Genomic DNA, 18,993 nt, shown 5'->3' with positions numbered 1-18,993 from the left:
AGGCAGCTAATGCGTACTGCAGAGGAGTAATTGGAAGGTGTTGTTACCATTCCAAAGGACAGGGAAGTAGAAGTGGGGCAAATGGGAATTTAAAAGGAGGGAGGTGAGCAAAGGGAAAGAATGAAAAAAAAAATGGAGTATGATGTCATTTGGAAAATTGCAAACCAATAAATCAATGAGGTATCATTGCCAGGATAGAAGGAAACAGCCTAAGGAGCCAGCCTGTCGGGGGAGCTGGGGGCTGACAGGAAACACCAGATCAGCAGGCAGAGCTGTGTCCTCATCCAGAGGTCAGCTGGAACCTGAGGCCCAGGATGGTCTCCCACTCCATCCACTCCATTCTGCCCCCTTTTCCTTGAGGCTTTTTTTTTTTTTAGCATGAAGGACATCGGAAAGAATGCTCTATCTAAAAGGGTTTTACAGGAGCTCATTAATGGGAACCCTTGGAGTCAGCTTTTCAAACAGTTATCTCTGAGTTGAGTTTCATAGGATTTTTTTCATCATTGGAATCAGCCTCATAAAAGCCGGAGCATGATGATTCCGCCAGTTTTAACTTTAACAGATGAAATAGTACTCTTTATAGAAATGAAGAGCGAGGACTTTGGGTAGCTTTCTTTCATTCTTAAGACCTTGTCAGTGGAGCTGACCGGAAGGCAACCCAGTAGGCAGGTGCCTGCGTGGCATCCCGTTACCGACAGATTGAGGTTCAAAGCCCTCAGCCTGGCATTCAAGGCCCTTCCAGTGTGTCCCTCCAAATCTCTCTCGTGATCTCCCTCTATGAACTCTGGCTGTACCAAAACACTCTGCACAGTTCCACCTCTGCGTCTTTCCTCATCCTGTTCCACATACAAAAGTGGGACAGCAATTTCTCAGCCTCCCCACTCTCCCTCCCCCTCCCTTACCTAGCACAGACATCACTAATCAATCAACACACTCTTTCCTGCTGAGCTAGGACTTGGCCGTGGAATCATTTCCCACACAGCTCTTGAAGCAGTTACTACCAATCAATCAAATTCATCAAATTATAAAATGAAATGTATTTTCTATTATAGATCTAAGATGTCCTTTCCCATTTTTATCTTAGTCTCTTTCAATCACATATTTCCTCAAACCCCCACATGCTCTGTGAAATTTTCTCGGATCATCCCTACCCACAAAGGTCATTTCCACTTCTTACAAGCCTAGAGAAAACTTTGCTTATAGCACTCATTTTGTACCTGTCATCCGGCATCACAATGTATATCTCTCTACAGATCAGAGTTTCTCAATTTCGGCACTAGTGACATTTTTAGTCGGATCAGTGTTTCTTTTTGGGGCTGGCCTGTGTATTATTATACAGTGTTTAGTAGCATCCCTGGCCTTTAGGCAACCTTACCCTCTCCCCCAAATATGACAGATTGCCCTAGTTGAGAATTACTATAGGGATGGATGGATATATATATATATATATATATAGAGAGAGAGAGAGAGAGAGAGAGAGAGATGTTCTTCCTTATACCCTAGACTTTCGGTGTGTAGTTGGCCAATATAGCTTCTTCCAGATAATGGGTGCTGAGTGAATATTTGCTAACTAACTGATTGATTAGAAGTGAGGAATGAAGAACTGTCTGGGAAGGGAGAAAATCCTTCCCTAATCTGGATTAGGAATTACACATCAGTATGCCTTTGCTTCATTTGAGCACTGTGGAGCTGAGCGGTCAAGGAGGTGTTGCAAAGACACACACCCAGTCCATTATTATCCTACTAGGACCCAAGGAGCAGAGCAGGCTGGACCAGAAGGTCACTTACAGCAGGGACAGCTAGACCCGTTTGGAGGAGACTGGGGAGGTACTAGGAGAGTCCTGCTAGGAAAGTTGGGCTTGAAGTTGGAAACACAATGTGAGAGACAGACCTTCTTCACTCCTCATGAAGTAAACACAACAGGTAAACTAAAGCAGTCCTTTTACCCACAAAATAATCCACCCTCCTGAAAACCCTCTTTCGGGCTGCTGGGTTGTCTGGGAACACATTTCTCCGCCCACCCCTCCTCTCCTTCAGATGTGGAGGCTCTGTAAAGGGAAACAAAGGGCAGGGAGAGATGTATAAATCGTCACCCACAATGCAGCTCTCCAGGTCCACGGGGAGGTTTAAACCATCCTCCACAAGTCAACCGAAAGCTAACTCTACACTTCCCCAGCTGATCGACAAACTGTTCTGGTAAACTGGAAAGAGGGCTGGGGCTGAGCATTGCAAGAAGGCTTGCTGAGTGCGGCTGGTGAGCCAGGCCCTACCCAGGAGCCCTGCACACGCCTTCGACTTCATCCTCACAACAGGGATATACATAGTACTATGGTCCAGAGACAAGAGTGATATACATAGTACTCTGTTCCAGAGACAAGAGAAGCGGGGCCATAGAGATCATGCAACTTGTCCAAAGTTCCAGGGCATTTGAAGAGAACTGGCATTTGCTCCTAGAACTTAGGATGCCCTGTCCAGTGCCTTCCAGGAAAACTGCTGCTATGGGAAACCAGATAACTTTCCTAGCATGTGGCATTGATGATCCACTCTGAACCCGTCTTGGCCTTCAACACCCTAAGCAATGCAGAAAATGGAGCAGTTATCCTCAGTTGAGGCTAAAATCATGGGAGACTCATAAACCATAGAGAACAGTCATCAAGGCAGCAGATCCTGTCTATGTAACTCTGTGTCTACCTGTATCAACTAGCCTATTTCCTGTATAACCTGCCAAGCTAGCTCCACCCACTCATCCATTCATCCATCCTTCTGTCTTAGTATAAGCACAAGACATTTCTAGAATGTTTCTTAATATTCGAGACGTTTACTGAATTGAGTGGAATGTCGAACGTTCTCCCCATTCAAGGCTAGTTAGGCAGGGAGGACAGTAAGGTAAAATGTTACATACTTTTCCTTTCTTCATTGTACTTCGAGGTTTTGCTTAATTTTCCTATTAGTAAAATTACATCATGTTCATAAAACAATAATGTCTTTTTCTTTTTTCTAAAGAAAGCAAAAGCATTCTGGGGTCAAGCTGATCTAGCTAGGCAAGTCATGTCACCTCTCTGCTTCTTGGTTTCCATCTGTAAAGTCCACATGGTTTTATCAAGATTGCCTGAATGTTGGGAGGATAAAATGAGATAAAGCATATTAGTGCTTGGCCCAGAGCGAGTGCTCAAAACACGTGGTGTCGTGACCATTGGGGTACTTTTTTGCACAATGTCTGACTCATAAATGTCCAACTAATATTACCTTCTCCTTCTTCTAGTTCTTTTCTTCCCTTGCCACAACCTTATAAAAAGTCCTTACTGATGGATAAGTAAAAGGCTTAGCATGCTGCCTGATACACACTTGGCCCTTTAAATGATAGTTCTTGTTGTCTTGTAGCCCACAGTGCCTTCTGCCTGAGACATAATATTCTTTTGTGATATGTTTTTCTGTTGAAGGTTGATCTTGGTGTCCTACTTAATCTTGATGCAAATGTTTGCATCAAGAGAAGATGAGGGGCTGCTTGGAATATTCATCCAGAGCCCACATCCCAGTGATGCTCCTGGCTTTGCTATTTCGCAGGGAGAAGTGAACTGAGGACCGTATTATCCAGGACTCCAAACAGAGTTTTTTGCACAGCTTTTCCTGAGGCATTTGGTGCAAAGACTGGAGGGTCATCACCGGTATATGTGCTGAGAATAAATCCTTGTTTCTGAAACTATTCTTCTCGAAATGACATTTACGAACTTCCTCACCCACACCTCCACAAATGTTATTAGAAGTGTTTAGAAAAAAATCATCTTCCATTCAGTTAAAAACTGGGGTGTCCTAAATGACAGCCCCTTCCTGGCAAGTGGGTTTCTCAGGTTCCAAAAATGCAAATGGCTTTAATCAGAGACTAGGAGCCACTGGAGCAGGCTCCCTTCGATTCAACTCTGAACAACAGGGAGATAAGCCCACTAAGCTTGAAGACAGATAGGATCCACATGAAACCAAAATCCACTCTCTTGCCTGCCCAGGGAGGGCTAGAGTCTGCTCTAAAATGGCCATTTACTGAGAAGCATTTGCTGAAGTGTGGTGACACTACCATGAACCAGGAAGAATCAACGTTGGTCCTGAGAACAAGTCCAGTACAGTGTTTTGGAGATGGGGTTGTGTGGTAAGATGTGGAAACTGCCTCTTTAAAGGGGAGTTCTTGAAACACTCAGCAGCAAGAGAGATTTTTAAAACCCAAATCAATGGCCTCTTTTTGCACTTGAAGGAAAAGACATACTCTTACCCCTGACCTCCAAGGGCTCCCAGGATTTGGTTCCTACCTGTCTCTCTGACCTCATCTTATACAGCATCTTCCCTCATTTTATACCTTCTAGCTATGCTGGCCTTCTTTTGGATCCTCCAGCATTCCAAGCACATCCTACCGCAGGACCTTTGAATCTGCTGTTCAATTGTCCTGGAATGCTGTTCTGCCAGGTTTTTGCATGACTGACTCTCATCATTCAGATTTCTACTCAAATGCCAGCTCTCTAAGAGACTGCCTTTATCTCCCCTATTGAAAATGGTTTTCTTCCCACTCTATCCCTATCTCATTCCTTGGGGCTATGTCATTAATAGCAGCTATCACTGCCTAAAATAATCTTACTTGTGTACTCACTCACTTCTAGTGTGTTTCTCTATCCCTGGCCCTCTAACCAATGGGAATGAGAGCCCATTAAGAACAATTTTTGTTACTCTCATTCCTGGTTGTATCCCCCACAACTATAAATAAGCCTGGGATATAATAGGTGCTCAAAAAATATTTGTTGAATGTGTGAAAGAATGATCTCACTCTGGCTTGATCTAATGTAATTTAAGATGGAATATACTCAGAAGTAGAACAAAAATTCTTTCACTTTCAAGCCCTCCTAAGGCAAAGATGGTCTATCCATGACCCTAACTTTTCAGAGTTTGTGTGTGGAGTGGTCCCTATAATATTCATTTAGAGATGGGGGAATACTATAATAAATTCAGTCTCTCATCTAACACATATTTATTGAGTCCACACTAAGTGCAAATTCAATTCTAGATTCTGGTGGTAGGGCAATGAATAAGTCGATAAAAATCTCTTCCCAGGTAGAGCTAACAGGTCTGACATGGGAGACACACTGCACTTATGAAAAGAACACAGGTTTTAGAGTTAGAAAGATCCAGATTTTAATTCCTGTTCCATCATATACTAAATGTCTGTCTAGGCAAGCTGCCTGACATCCATACGTCTCAATTTCCTCATTTGTAAAATAGGCATAAAGTTGACTCCATGAAGTTGTTGAGATGGGTCAGGGACAGGATGAATGTAGAGTCTTGAGCACAAGGAATGAATGAATGGAATTTCCTTGCCTTCCATCTCTCCTTGGGATCAACTGTATCCTTTTGAAGATTTAAAGTGACCTCACACCACAGAGCCACATGCATAGGCTCCAACAAGGATCAGAATGTGTTAGTTTCAAAGGAAGAGTATGTTACCAATTCAGTTTCCTCTTCCAGCCTTGATTCAAAACAGCCTCGTTTATCCTTCCTTTCCTGCTCCTTGTCAGTGAAGCTAGCTGTCCGAGGAGATACCTGTAGTTCTGGCCCTAGTGATGCCGGGTAGTTGAGCCATCATTAATGCCCACAGCACCAGGCAGGAGTGCACGCAGCTAACTCTACAACAGTTGTCATGTTGTACAGATGGAATGTGTCAGAGCATATCCAGAATATACAGCAACCAAGTGGCAATTTTCTGTTTTCCTGTGATGTTGTGCCTTTGACATGGAGCAGGCCACATGAAACCCTGGGATCTGTGCCCATCAGGAAGCTTCCCCTGAAAGAGGGTGACTTGGTTTACTCTATCACACAGCAGGATCCCCAGGGAACCAAAGAACGCCACTGCACACAGAGACAGACACATCCTAAGACCAAACAGCTGGGGGAATAAGTTTTTGATGAAGCCCGTTGTATTTCATGCTTTTGAACAATTTGGGCACTGTTGTCACTCTTCCAACCTGCTGGCAACTGTCCCCAAATAAAAGAAACCTCCCAACATGCCACGGTCCAAGAGGCTCACATTTAATTTACTTAACAGGTGGACTTTGGGCATGTTGTTAATCAAGGCACGTTCAGAGTCAAGGAGCACTGAGCTGTGATTGGGAGCACTTGATGTGTCCACAGCCAGTCATGGGTAGGTGACATCATCATTTCTTTACCCAGGTCAGGACTCAATGAGCTAATCTGCATAGTTTCTCTAGATCACAGTTAGCAACCATGACAGTAAAAATAATAGGTGATCATTATCCAGGGCTTTCCATGTTCTAAGTGCTTTTTTATTTAATCCTCACCCACACTGTATGAAGTAAGGAATATTTCTATCCCATTCTTCAGATGACAACACTGAGGCACAAGACCCTGCCCAAGGTCACACAATGAGGAAGAGATAGAGATAAGGTTTGAAGTTAGGCTGGCTGGCTCCGAGGCCCCCACTCTGACACTCTACATCCTGGCGAAACAGGTGTAAACTCTGGAGCCCGGCCTTATCCATCCCACTCCCTGCTGCACTCTGGCACCCAGCACAGTGCCCAGAATGCGATGGTTGCTAAGACAGAACAATACACTGGTTTCCCCAAAAATCACTACACACTAGAATTCCAAGTGCCCGACAAAGCTCCATGATGAAGGGGTTTTAGAGTCCCTGTTGATCCTAACACCACAGCCTCCCACTTCCGGTCCTGATCCGCCACCCAGACAGTGCCAGTTCCACCCAAGAATTAAATCTGTTACATAACCACATGGCAGACGTGGGGGTGAATGGAGGAGCCACCTGACGATGGCATTTGGCCACTCTTAGTCTCCCAAGGAGATAAATGGTCTGAGAGAGAAAACTTTTCATCTCCCTAACTGCCTCCCTCGGTATGAAAACTTTCCTTCATCTCCTCTCCTTGGCGCTTTCTATATTTTATTTTATTTTGGCCCTGCACATTATTTGAAGTTACTATAGCAACGTGTCACCAGCTGGTACCGCGTAGTAATGTTGGCATTTAGGTAGCAAGCTCCCAAAGTTAGCTGCTTCCCTCCTCCTGTGAGCTCATCCCTCCCACAATCTCAGGTGAGTGGGGGACGCATCCGCACCAACCAGGCCCCTCTGCCCCTTGGTTACTTGGTTTTTAAGGCAGGGCAAACCGAGAGCCTCTTCCTGGTCCACTCAGCACTGCAGGGGGCTTGACTCTGTGTGTGTGTGTGTGTGTGTGTGTGTGTGTGTGTAGGTGTGTTTGCCTTAGGGATGGTTAAATAGATATGTTTAAGTTGAGTGTCGTGCACCCAACTCTTGGCCTTATCAGTATGAGGGTATGATGATGGTGGGTTTTTTAATGCAAAGGAGCCAAATGATTTGGGGAGGGCTTCTCTTCTGATCCTAATCACCTAGTATCCCCGCTAATTAATATTAATCACATGATACTGGGTTTCTCTTTTCTCTCTTGCCATCACACAGTGAAGAGACCCTGGCTGTTTTCCTTTGGAGCTTCAGTGCTCTCCCAGGTGTGCGAGACCTCTCTCCATACTGATGGGCTGAATTAATTAAGAGGATTGATTGTCGCGGATCGCTGAAGAGTGTTCTATGTGGCAAATAAGCCCTGCCACTCAAGGCGTTAAGTAGCCCCTCATCAGCCAAGTGTCTGCGATGATTGCACTTATTTTTACACGTTTGACCTAGTTTCAAGCCGTGTCTCTTCATGCTGTGATTCATTAGCTACATTTTCAACCGCCCCGAAAGAACGGAGCCGGAGCCGAGGTGACTCTGCCTGGTTTGTAACCAGCGTCTCGGATACAGTTTCTCTCTGGGATTTAAGATGCAGGTCCCCCTGGTATTTATTCTGTTTTTAAGAAGCAGTTTCCCATCTGGGCACCTGGTATGCTGCTTGGCTGTAGATGAGTGACTGCCTCCTGCTTTGGTAGTAAATATATGTCACCTACACGGTGTCTGCCGGGGATGGGAAGAGGGGGATTCTCAGCAGCCCGGACTGCAGGGCATCCCTCCACCCTGCTGGCCCCATGCAGCTCTCAGGTTTTTCCATGCTGCCGACAGGACTGGGAGATCTGGCTCTTACGCTATAAAGTTTGAGAAATGTCAGGGAGAGGAGTGTCTGAGTGGCTGGTGCATCACGCTCCCTCCCTCCTCTCTCTCTTTCTAAACATTTAAAATATGGTGGATATGGAAGTAAGGTCTCAAACTCATAGAAAGGGAAGGGGGCAGGAAGCAAAGAGGTGGATTGCCATGTTGAGGATATTACTAAAAAAAGGATAAACGTCAGAAAGGCATAATGTTATTCTATCATTCTATCGTTATGTGACAAAAAGGGGTTTGTTTTTTTTTTTTTTTTGCTTTGTTATTTAATATAAATGACAGAAAGGAGCCTTTTCTGAATACGAACCTGCGGCTGGCATTTCATGCCATTTCACTAATCAATCGGTCACAATGGTGTGATTTCTGACCGATTTGGTGCTAAGGTGGGCTAGACACCAGGGCAGGAAAAAAAAAGGGGTGCTTGCAGACAGATGTAAAACACTGTCCTTTTTCATTAACAGCCAAATGCAGGTAACTTGGCCAAACTTCAGTCACATTGCTCTACAAATCCTGCTGTAAGGTACTGAGCTGTATTTTTTTATGAGGTAGTTAGAAGGAAGAAATGATCAAGCTGGTAAAAGTAATTTTGATTGACTGGTGGACTCTGACACACTGAGCAGGTCCTTATAAAAAATAGTGGTTTCTTTCATAAAATGGTCACTTTCTCTAGATGGGGACTAGGACCCTTTCCCCTTTTATTATTATTATTTTTTAAATGAAGCACGGAAGTTCTCTAAACAAGGCTTAAGACAATGCAGTCTTTTCAAGGTAATTCCAAGCAACTTGAGCTCTGAGGTTTGTTTTTTGCTTTTTTCCCCCCCACTTCAAATTCAAATCAAGCCGTTGGAAATAACAAGCACTCTGTATCTATGCATTTGGGGCAGCCTGCAGTTCTGACAACGGTAGATTTTCCAACACACACACACACACACACACACACACACAAGCCCACAGTCCTAGGACTCATTTAAGCCAAAGCGTTAAAAGTAAACTATTGTTCAAGAAGCGATAGCATTTTCTCTTAGAGGATCACGGATCACAAAAAATAAAACCTCCCAAATCTCTTACCTTGAAACAGTAGAATTACCTGCAGAGATGTCCTCTCTTTCCTTGTAAAAAGAGCCAGGCTTTGGCCAGCAACAGAATTACTCCAAAAGAAGGAATAATGGGTCCTTTATGTTGTAATTTTCACTGTTTATATGCAAGAAGTGTAGTGGGTCTGCTCACGTAGGAATAAATAAAAAGCCAGCCGAACAAACTGCTCAGCAGCTACCATGTGAAAAGAAAAGACCTCTAGTGGTCACAGGCTGAATTCTTTGAGGAAAGGAGAGAAGAGATGGAGGGAGTAGAGGAAACAGACGTGTGTGTGTGTGTGTGCACGTGCGTGTGCGCACACACACACACACGCGCGCGCGCGCGCATGCACACACTCCTCTCAAACTCCAAGATTTCTCTTTTCTGCCATCCATCCTGGCCGGAGGGAAACACGATGAGAAAGCTTCTTTCTTGGTTTAAGTGGGACCTGGTTAACAGCAATGGGGTTGCTCTGTCTGGTTGGAAAAGAACTGATCATTTCACAAACTCACCACCACCCCCTGGGGGTCTGAGCAGGAGAGGCTCTGCCTCCCTGGGTGACCATGACCGTTCACCCCAGTGGAAGCCTCCAGGTCCCCATCAACATAGCATCCTCGCTGCTGCTCCCGGAAGTCCCAGTTTTGTGCTTTCTGCCAGCTTAACATGTGCTTTCTCAACATTTGTGGCGCGTGAGCGTGCTGGTGGTCACGGGTAGGCAGGGCTGGCTTGCTGAGTGTATGACCTGACCTGCTGCTCAGAATGGGACCTGGGGCTGTTTTGAAATTCTGAATAATTTTTAACAAGGACTCTTCATTTTCATTTTGTTCTGAGTCCCACAAATTATATAGCTGGTCTTGCTGACTGGGGAAAGCACGTTATTCCTAACATCTTAATTGGGGAAAAAAACAAAAACCTTTAGAAGCAAAAGAGATTCCTGATCTCTGGGAGTTACTTTTGGGAATGTGAACTTGAGGAACGTTCAGTTACTCAAAAGACTTCCTGTGGAGGAACACAGAAGGAACTTCTTATTTATCAGAAAATCAAGTATCAGGTGGGAGGTTGGGGGAACCAGGTGGTGGGTATTAGACAGGGCACGGATTGCATGGAGCACTGGGTGTGGTGCAAAAAGAATGAATACTGTTATGCTGAAAAGAAATTAAAACACACACACACACACACACAAATATATATATATATTTAACTTTAAAAAAGAAAGAAAGAAAATCATGTATCTCCAGGATCTTGATACAGGCTAGATCTCCTGATACCAGGGCCCTGGCCTTTTCCCAAAGTACAAGCAGCTGGAGAAGTGATCTGGCTCTATTTTCTATACCTGGAGCTCCCACTACAGTCCTAGTCACATAATAGATGTTCAGGAAATGTTTTTTGAAGAATGAACCCTTAAATGAGCCAAAGGTACCATTTCCTCACAGGGAACTTTCTCTTGCTGATCCAGTAAGGGGAGATTCTCCATCCTTGAGAGGCTTTTGATTCTCAGAGGCCTGAGATGGTTAGGGTATTTTTCAGTCTGAAGTCAAGGAGATGGGGAGGATCAATGTCATCGTGCTCTCTCCTCTATTCCATGGCAATTTTCTTTATTTTCTACAGAGTCACTTCGTGGCATGTATGACAGCAATCTTAAACCAGATGGGTGACCAGCATTATTCCTTCTATATTGAGACCTTCCAGACCAGCTCTGAACTTGTGGTGAGTCAGCATGATGTTGGGGTGGGGGGCAGTGTAGGGGAGGCGTTACACTCTTGGCTCTTAAGACTGTAGGAAAAGAAGGTGTTCCAGTGGACCTTATGTATGTGTGTTTCTAAGTTTATAAATATGTTCACGTGATTCCTTAGCTCTATTTTCCAGTTAGGCTTGTATATACCACTTCTGAAACATGTCTTCAGTCCCTGTCAGAGATGAAACTTAAATGTCTCGTCTAAATATGCTTCAACAAATGTTTGTTGATGAATCATGGACATTTTGGGGCTTAAGAGCATGAGAGATAAAAATCACACAGTCTAGGATTTGCATCCAGGATTTGTCACTGGTAAGCTATGTGATCATGGGCAAGTTATCTCTCTTAAGCCTCAGTTGCCCCATCTGTAGAGTGGGGATAAATTATTTATGTCAGGATGTGGGGAAGGGGTTAATGAGAGTACAATAACTCTCACATATTAAGTGGCCAGTATTAGGTACCTATTTCTACATTATGATCACAAATACATGAAGGAAGTTGGCCTCTGAGCCCCCTTGCTCTTCTAGCCTCTGAGGACTCATTTGTACAGAACAGTCCACACATGGACTGTGGCCTTTAGGTTCATAGCTATGTAGAGGATGACTTATAATCATAAAGACAGCTCATGCTGTCTTGGGGGTATAGGAGTCCCTTTGCCCACGGTCACCTCTGTCATGTCTTCTTACTACTGCTAGATTCAGGAATTCTGCTGCTGGGGCTCACTTTCAACTCCATGGAGTGGCCTAGGGAACTAAAATTGGACCAATCTCAGAGAGTGGCCCAATCTCAGAGAGTAGGAAGCCAACGTCCTTTTCTTTCCGCCATTCAGCAGAGAGATGGTCTCTTCAGTGGATCAGCATTGGCAAGAAATGTAACCTTTTTCTGCATACACAAAAAATAAAACAAAAGGAAAGCCAAATAACCCAGGATTTTTCCCCAAGTTCTCTATGTCATGGAGCATGGAAATAGAAAAATCAGATTCCTAATTTTTGATCCTCAGTGGAAGGAAAAGTGAGAAGAAAGGTGGAAAAGGAAATTCTTACGTATTGAACATATATACTTTGTTTCATAATTGTCACAACAGTGTGACCTAGGGATTAGTAGACACATTTTACAAGTCTACCATCTGTTTGCTCAAGGTCACATAGCAAGTATGTGGCCGAGTAGGGTTTGAACTTCTCTCTTAACCCTTAGAGCATGTTATGTTTCTCATTCAGGAGCTAGATGTTCCTTCTATGAGCTGGAGACCTTCTCTGTTACCACAGGAAGGGAAGGAGCACATGATGGTACCTGCGTTACCCCATATCAAGGATGAATAACAATATTCACCATTGTCTGACCTGGGACTAAATGAGCACTTATAGTGGGCCAGGCTCTGTGCTGAGCACCTTTTAGCCAGTGTGCACATAATCATAGAAACTCTTTGAATTAGATGTTATCCCCATTCTGCTGATGTGGAAACTGGGACTTAAAGCATTGAGGTAATTTTCCTGAGAAGCAAAGACTGCTGAAAAGGAACCAGTCTCATTTCCAGAATTTTGTAATTTAGCTTAAAGTAGTGATTTTCAAATTATATTCCTCCCATCCTCATCCTCATTATGTTTTACCATAAACACACACACACACACACACACGCACACACACAGCTATTCTACTTTTATCTATTTGGTTCTGGGTAGTATTTTCCTTGGGCAAAGAATTATACTGTTAAAATGATTTGAAAACCACTAGCTTAAGGAAAGAGCTCTGAATGGGTTTCCTATGGATTTCAACATTTCCCAAGAGCAGATACAGCATGACTTGGCTTCTTCCAGCTCAGGAAGGTCCACATGCCAGGTCTCCTGGTCTTGGCTGTCTGGATTTGTCTTGAATTTGTGTTCTCCAAAGACGGAGTGCAAGCTTGGCCTGCTGCAGTCTGGGGTGTGTTGAGGTCCTCTCTCAACCTCCTGAATGAGAGGAAGAGAGTCCCTGTTGTGTTTCCTCTAATCACCCATGGATGTGTCTGTTATATATGAACTAGCTGTGTTTACAGTCCTGCTAACTAGGTGGTTATGGTAATAACTGTTTGCTACATGACCTGAGATGCCTTCACAAAGTGTAGTGTGCTTCCTCCTTAAATACCTGAGAAGATGATTATAAAATTATGACATCAATAAATACATTTACTTCTTTCCTCTCAAAGACAGAAAAAAACTAGTGCTTTGTTTTGAGAATGCTTTCAGATCCCATAGTCACATTCCATTTGTATTTGTGAAACAATCTCCTGGTAACCAACGTAAAGCTTCCATTTAAAAATCCACAGCTATTGGTTCCATTGGATTTACTTAACGAATGCCTTTTCCCTTTCTGCTCCTCTAAAAAATAATAAAGAAAAAATTTAAACAGCCAGCAAGATCTGGGTCCCTCCAGTCAGGTTCTATGAAACGAGATGATTAGGTGTGTTTTGCTTTACAATTTCAGGACTTCTTGATGGAGACATTCATCATGTTCAAGGACCTCATTGGGAAAAATGTGTATCCTGGAGACTGGATGGCCATGAGTATGGTTCAGAACAGGTGAGCGGCCACTTATTCCTAACATCTGTGTCACCCCAGCAATCACTTTAAAGAGCACTCATGGAGACTAGGTGGGGTCTTTCTACTTTTAAACCCTAGGGAACTCCACACCAATCCTGAATCATCATCATCATCATCTTCTTCTCCTCCTCCTCCTCCTCCTCCTCCTCCTCCTTCTTCTTCTTCTTCTTCTTTTTTTAATATTTCAGTCCTCATGACCTTGTATATACTGACCTGGCTATCTCCCACCTTCTCCATTCTTCAAATACCTGTTAGAATAGCATACTTTGTGGGGTGCCTAGGTGGCTCAGTCAGTTACTTCTGACTCTTGGTTTCAATGCAAATCATGATCTCAGGGTAGTAAGATAGAGCCCCACATCGGCTCCCTGCTCTGTAGGGAGTCTGTTTGGGATTCTCTCACTCCATTTGCCCCCTAAAATAAATATATAAGTCTTTAAAAAAAAAAACACAACTTTGTGACGTTTTCCCTAAACTCTTGAGATTGTCAGCCTTATTAAAATTACAGTATTTTAACATTTATTCAAAATTACAAAATATTTTGTGGCATATAGTAAAATAGGTTTAGGAAGCATGGAATGAAGCAGGTTTGAATAGATTTCTGTTCTGCAGGACTTCTTAGAGCCTTTAACATGCTGATGGAATTCTCTCAATGGAGGATGTGGGGTATAGAATTTCACAAATGTGTTTGCTAGTGGAAGAATTTGGTGTATACATATGTATGTTTCTGCGTGTATATTTAATATATATTAATATCTCACAGGATACCAATGTAACCCAAGTATAATTCAGATCCCACGTAACCCAGCACAACATTAGATAAAAGTAATTGCAAGCAATTTCAGTCTTTAATGCTTTCTCTCAAATCGTATCATCCTATCAAAATGAAATTCAAATTATAATACTCAGAAGTATTTTATGATATTCCCTTTCTTCATTTCTGTGGCTGTCAGTATCGCTCACTATCCCATGCTTTATCCGCATTTCTCTTACAATCTTATTCTCAATTCCTATTGAGAAACTCCTTTAAAACTGGGTCTTCTTGGCCCCTCCCGCCTTTTCTTCCCTCTGTCACTTCCCTTTGGCTTCATATATTTTTAATCCTCCCCATGAAAGGCCCTTCACTTTACACCAGCAAGAAGTTTTGTCTCTCTCTACCTATTGCCCTTGTTCTATATCTCAGAAACCAAGAACTGGCTGACAAATGTAAATATCCCTAGAGGTTGGAAGAAGAAAAGAAGTTAAAGAGGCAGAAGCAAAGGTCTCCTTAGTGGGAGGCAAAGAGCAAAGACTATAAACATTTATGTATTAATAATTTTGTCATTGGATACAGTCTGAGAATTTCTGTCTCATCATGTATACCTATGAACTGACTCCAGTCCCAGGTGGCCTCCATTCCTTACCCTTCTGTCCTCTGAAAAGCTGTTCTTCCACTAACTGGATGCCTGAGTGCCTAGCCATGTGATTCCGTAGACTCACTTACCAGCAGTGCTCTTGGGGCCACCTTTAGGGGCTGGAGAAAGGGAGAAGGGTTTTGTCAAGGTAGAAGGAAATTTCTGGCTGTGCAACAGAACTTCTGAGGAGAGGAGAACAATCAGCCCAGAGGCAAAATGTCAGAATTCTCAATTTGGGCATCACACAGATCCCATCACATCACACAGATGGGAGTCCAACTTTTGCAATGATTAAATGATTAAAGTGTTGGTGGGAATTAAGCCCAAGCCACATGACAGATCAGAGGCAGGTCCCTTCCTATGCCCGTGTCAGGGCCAGTTTCCAGACCTGCACCCTATACTAGGACCCTGCATTCTAAAGGGCTCCATGTTTGCTTTCACATCCTCTTTTTGTCATCTTGAAATTCTTAATAATTTTTGAATGAGACATTCATATTTTCATTGTTCCCTGAGCTCAACAAATTATGTAGCTGGTAATACCTTATATCAATGTTCCGTCATCTTGTGTTATAGTAGTAACCAGCTCCTAAACTGTATGTGAATCAATCCTTCTACTGTTTGCCAGCTGGCCAATAATGTCTTCAGGTTTTGCCAAAATACATGAAGCACCCATGTGAGTCATCTTCAACTCACCCTGTGCTTTAGATACATTCAACTGTTCACTGTTACCATTTCATTCTTCAATGACTTTGCATAAACTGTTGCTCTCCTCCCTTCTAGACCAAACTCAACATGAAAGCATCCTTCAAATTCTTCAACCTGTAATCTCTACTTTGTCAATGCTTCTAGAACTCTCTCATGGTAGGAGAAGGTGCTTTCTTCTCTGTATTTCCATGCATGCCAATATTATGGCACTTATTCCACTGTGCTATAATTGTTTCTTCACATGACTATTTCTGCCACTACAGAATGGGCTTCTTAAAGGCAAGTACTATATCCAATTTATCTCTGGGTCTCCAGTTCCTAACACAGAGCCTGACATTCATAAATACATATAATGAATTCTGTGTATCCAATAGCTACTTACTATTTAGAATTTTTAAAGAAATCTAGTTCAAATCTGCCCAAGTAAAAAGAGAGTTTATTAGCTCAGATTTATGGCTTCAGGCATGGATGTATCTAGGTGTTCAAACAGTGTTGTAAGCAATCTGTATCTCTATCTTTACTCTTTTCTCTGCTGACTTCATTCCCAGGCAGCTGCTCTCTTTGTGGTGGGAAGAATGGGCTCTAGAAATTCCAGAGATATGTCTTAAATTAGTAAGCCCAAGAGAAAGAAAAATGTAGAACAAGTGTCCCCAGGCTAATCTTCAAAGCTCTGGGTTAGGCTACATGCCCATTTATAAATTTCTGTGGCTAGGAAAGTGAAATTTGCTATTTCATCAGGCTTGGGTCACATGACTCATTTTGCAACTGAGAGGCAATAGTTCCTTCTATCCAAACCACAAAGCCTGGGAGCAAAGGGGGATGTAGGCGGAGTAGTTATCCAAAGAAAAAGTCTAGGAGTTATTACCAAAAGAAGAATTGGATAGGCAAATAAATGCACAGACATCTACCACTTATACAAGGTCAGGAGGATGGGAGCCCTGACCAGGCCAGCAATTTTTTCTGAGCTGCCTAGAGTAATCTTGGAGGAAGCATGTAGAAGAGTTTGGAGGAATGTTTCATCCTGAAATCCAAGCTAGCTATGGACTTTGGTCTTTTTTGGAGGGATAGGCCTCCAGAGATAATATAATAATCCTTGGTTTGTTTATACTTAGAAAATTACAATATAATTTTCTAAAGGCTCTAAGAAACTGGAATTGTTTCCTTAATAGAAATATTTGCATCCCCTAAAGGCTCAGCTAAGTACTTAAGTCTCTACATTAAAAAAAAAAAAAAGTTAGATTCAGAAATACAGCTGGGCTTCATACTTCTTCCACCATTTCTCTTTCTTGGGAAGTCATTTAATCTCTTGTACTCTCAATTTCCTGATCTGTAAAATGGGGATTAATTATAATGTCCATTTCATGGTATTTTGGGGGGAAGATAAAATGAGTTGTTCCTTAGCACAATGCTGGTACCTCAGAAAACTCACTGAATAGGTGCATTGCCATCTCGGGGTGTAGACAACAAACTTAGCCTTGGACTAGAGAAGGATGTACCTAATGTCAAGCAGAAAAATTATTGTTGTTCTCCTTTAAGGGCATATAGATTAGTTAGTAGATGTCCTTCATCTTTAGTCCACAGTGGAATGCTCGAAATTTTCTCACCTTTTTTACATTTGCTGTGATGTTGTGATAGCTAACAGGTATTAGGCACCTAGATCTACTGTTGTTGTGAATCCCTTACATGTGTTAGCTTATTTAATCTTTACAACGCTATGATGTAAACTATTACAATCCACATTTTACATATGAGGGAACTGAGGCATAGGATAGATGAGCATCTCCCACAATGTTGCTTTGCTAGTAAGAAGCCATGCAATCCGAGTCCAGGTTCTTGAGCTCTGCTGCTGCATCCTATAAAAGAGTGAGGCTCTTCTTATGAAATGCATTGTACCGATGTGCCCACTGCATATTTAGTGGCTCAGAAAACTGAAAGAGGTCCAATGAGTTAACTGACCAAGATCACAAGGCTAGTCAGTGAAAGATTTCAGTATAAGCTGGACAAGCAGAATATGCAGCATGGCTTAGCCCAGGCCAGTGTTCTCCAGAACATTTCTACTTCTTATGCTGGTTAGTATGTTCTTTACAATTTCCTTCCTTTCTTATTATTTCCATACTATTATAACTTACCTGTTTTTATATGTTTCCTATTATCACTTATGATTTATGTGTGTGTGTGTGTGTGTGTGTGTATTAGTCATACATAATTTATTTTTCTGCTTGTTGGAGGGAATGGAATTTTCTAGAGTAGAATGTCTTCTTAACTTTTTAACTTCTAACTCCTTAACTCTGTACTGTTTATGTACACAGACATAGTGACATGTCTACTGCAAGAAATGCCTTCTGTTAGAACATTTTTTTTTTCCATTTTGGTAAGACACAGCTTTCAGTAAGATCTGATTTACAGGATCTGATAAATTTTTAAGTGATGAAGTTCTTTATAATGTAGTAAACTAACAAAATTATATCTAGGAACCTCTTTTCTCCCCTTCCATCTGCACCTTGATCTGGAAATTTAACATTTTGAGGGGGCTTGTGGATTTATACACATCCCTAAAGCATCTCAAAAAGGAATCAATCAACACATATTTATTGAGTGTCCTGGTTAGGCAGAGCTCTAGGGAGTGGGCCTTGCTCAGAGGGCAGAGGGCTTATGGTCTAGTTGGTGAGACAGTAACTATGCCATGGAAATGTGGCCAATTGCTGCAGTCACTGCAGTGAGTTCACAGCACAAAAAATACCCAGAGGAGGTGGGATTTATGACTGCCAGGGTCCATATCCTGCTTCCACCATTTAATAGCTAACCTTGGGTGAAGTTCTGTGATTATTATGACTTAATTTTTCTTCTATAAAATGCACCTAATAATAGTACCTATCACAACCATGAGGACCTAAATGAAATGAAATAATATATACAAAGTAGTTGGAACAATGCTTAGCACAGAACGAGCATTTTATAAATGTTAGCTCTCATTGTCCTTGTCACATTCCTATGGTTTGGGAATACCCAAAATATTTCACAGAACAGGCAAATCTGGGCTGGATCTTATCTACCTTTATCGGTGTCCTATTTCGAGGTCTTACATCGTCTCAAGCACATGCCAGGCACACAGTAGGGTCACAGAAGTCAATGGTCAGAAGCTGAGTAGGGTAGCACCAGCCGTGTTATGGTGGCTCCATCAGGAGGCTGACAAAGCACTGATACCCACTTCCCCGTCCCCCTACCTGCATTAATTTGTAGGGCCTACTCCTTTTCGTGGGCCTCCCCCAGAAGAAGGCTCCTCCGTGGGTTTTTTAGCCGGCACAGGACAACTAATCCTGATGTTCAGCAGGATTCCAGATTCCAAGAGACTACTGCATCCCTTGCCAGAATCCCAGATTCCATGCAAGGCATTGGGGG

The 18,993-nt window shown here is 42.7% G+C and overlaps 1 protein-coding gene across 1 annotated transcript in view; it reads left to right on the top strand.

Moving 5' to 3' along the window:
- DOCK2 (dedicator of cytokinesis 2) overlaps positions 1-18,993 on the top strand; it is a 424,170-nt gene that overhangs the window by 320,908 nt on the left and 84,269 nt on the right. Inside the window, exons 28-29 of the mRNA XM_044229734.1 lie at positions 10,796-10,894; positions 13,383-13,477. Coding sequence (XP_044085669.1) covers positions 10,796-10,894; positions 13,383-13,477 — 194 coding nt within the window. The remainder of the gene's footprint in view (positions 1-10,795; positions 10,895-13,382; positions 13,478-18,993) is intronic.

This window comes from Neovison vison, chromosome 1, assembly GCF_020171115.1.
Source record: "Neovison vison isolate M4711 chromosome 1, ASM_NN_V1, whole genome shotgun sequence".
NCBI lineage: Eukaryota > Metazoa > Chordata > Mammalia > Carnivora > Mustelidae > Neogale > Neogale vison.
The sequence above is the reverse complement of the archived record's forward strand: the minus strand, read 5'-3'. Positions and strand labels throughout refer to the sequence as shown.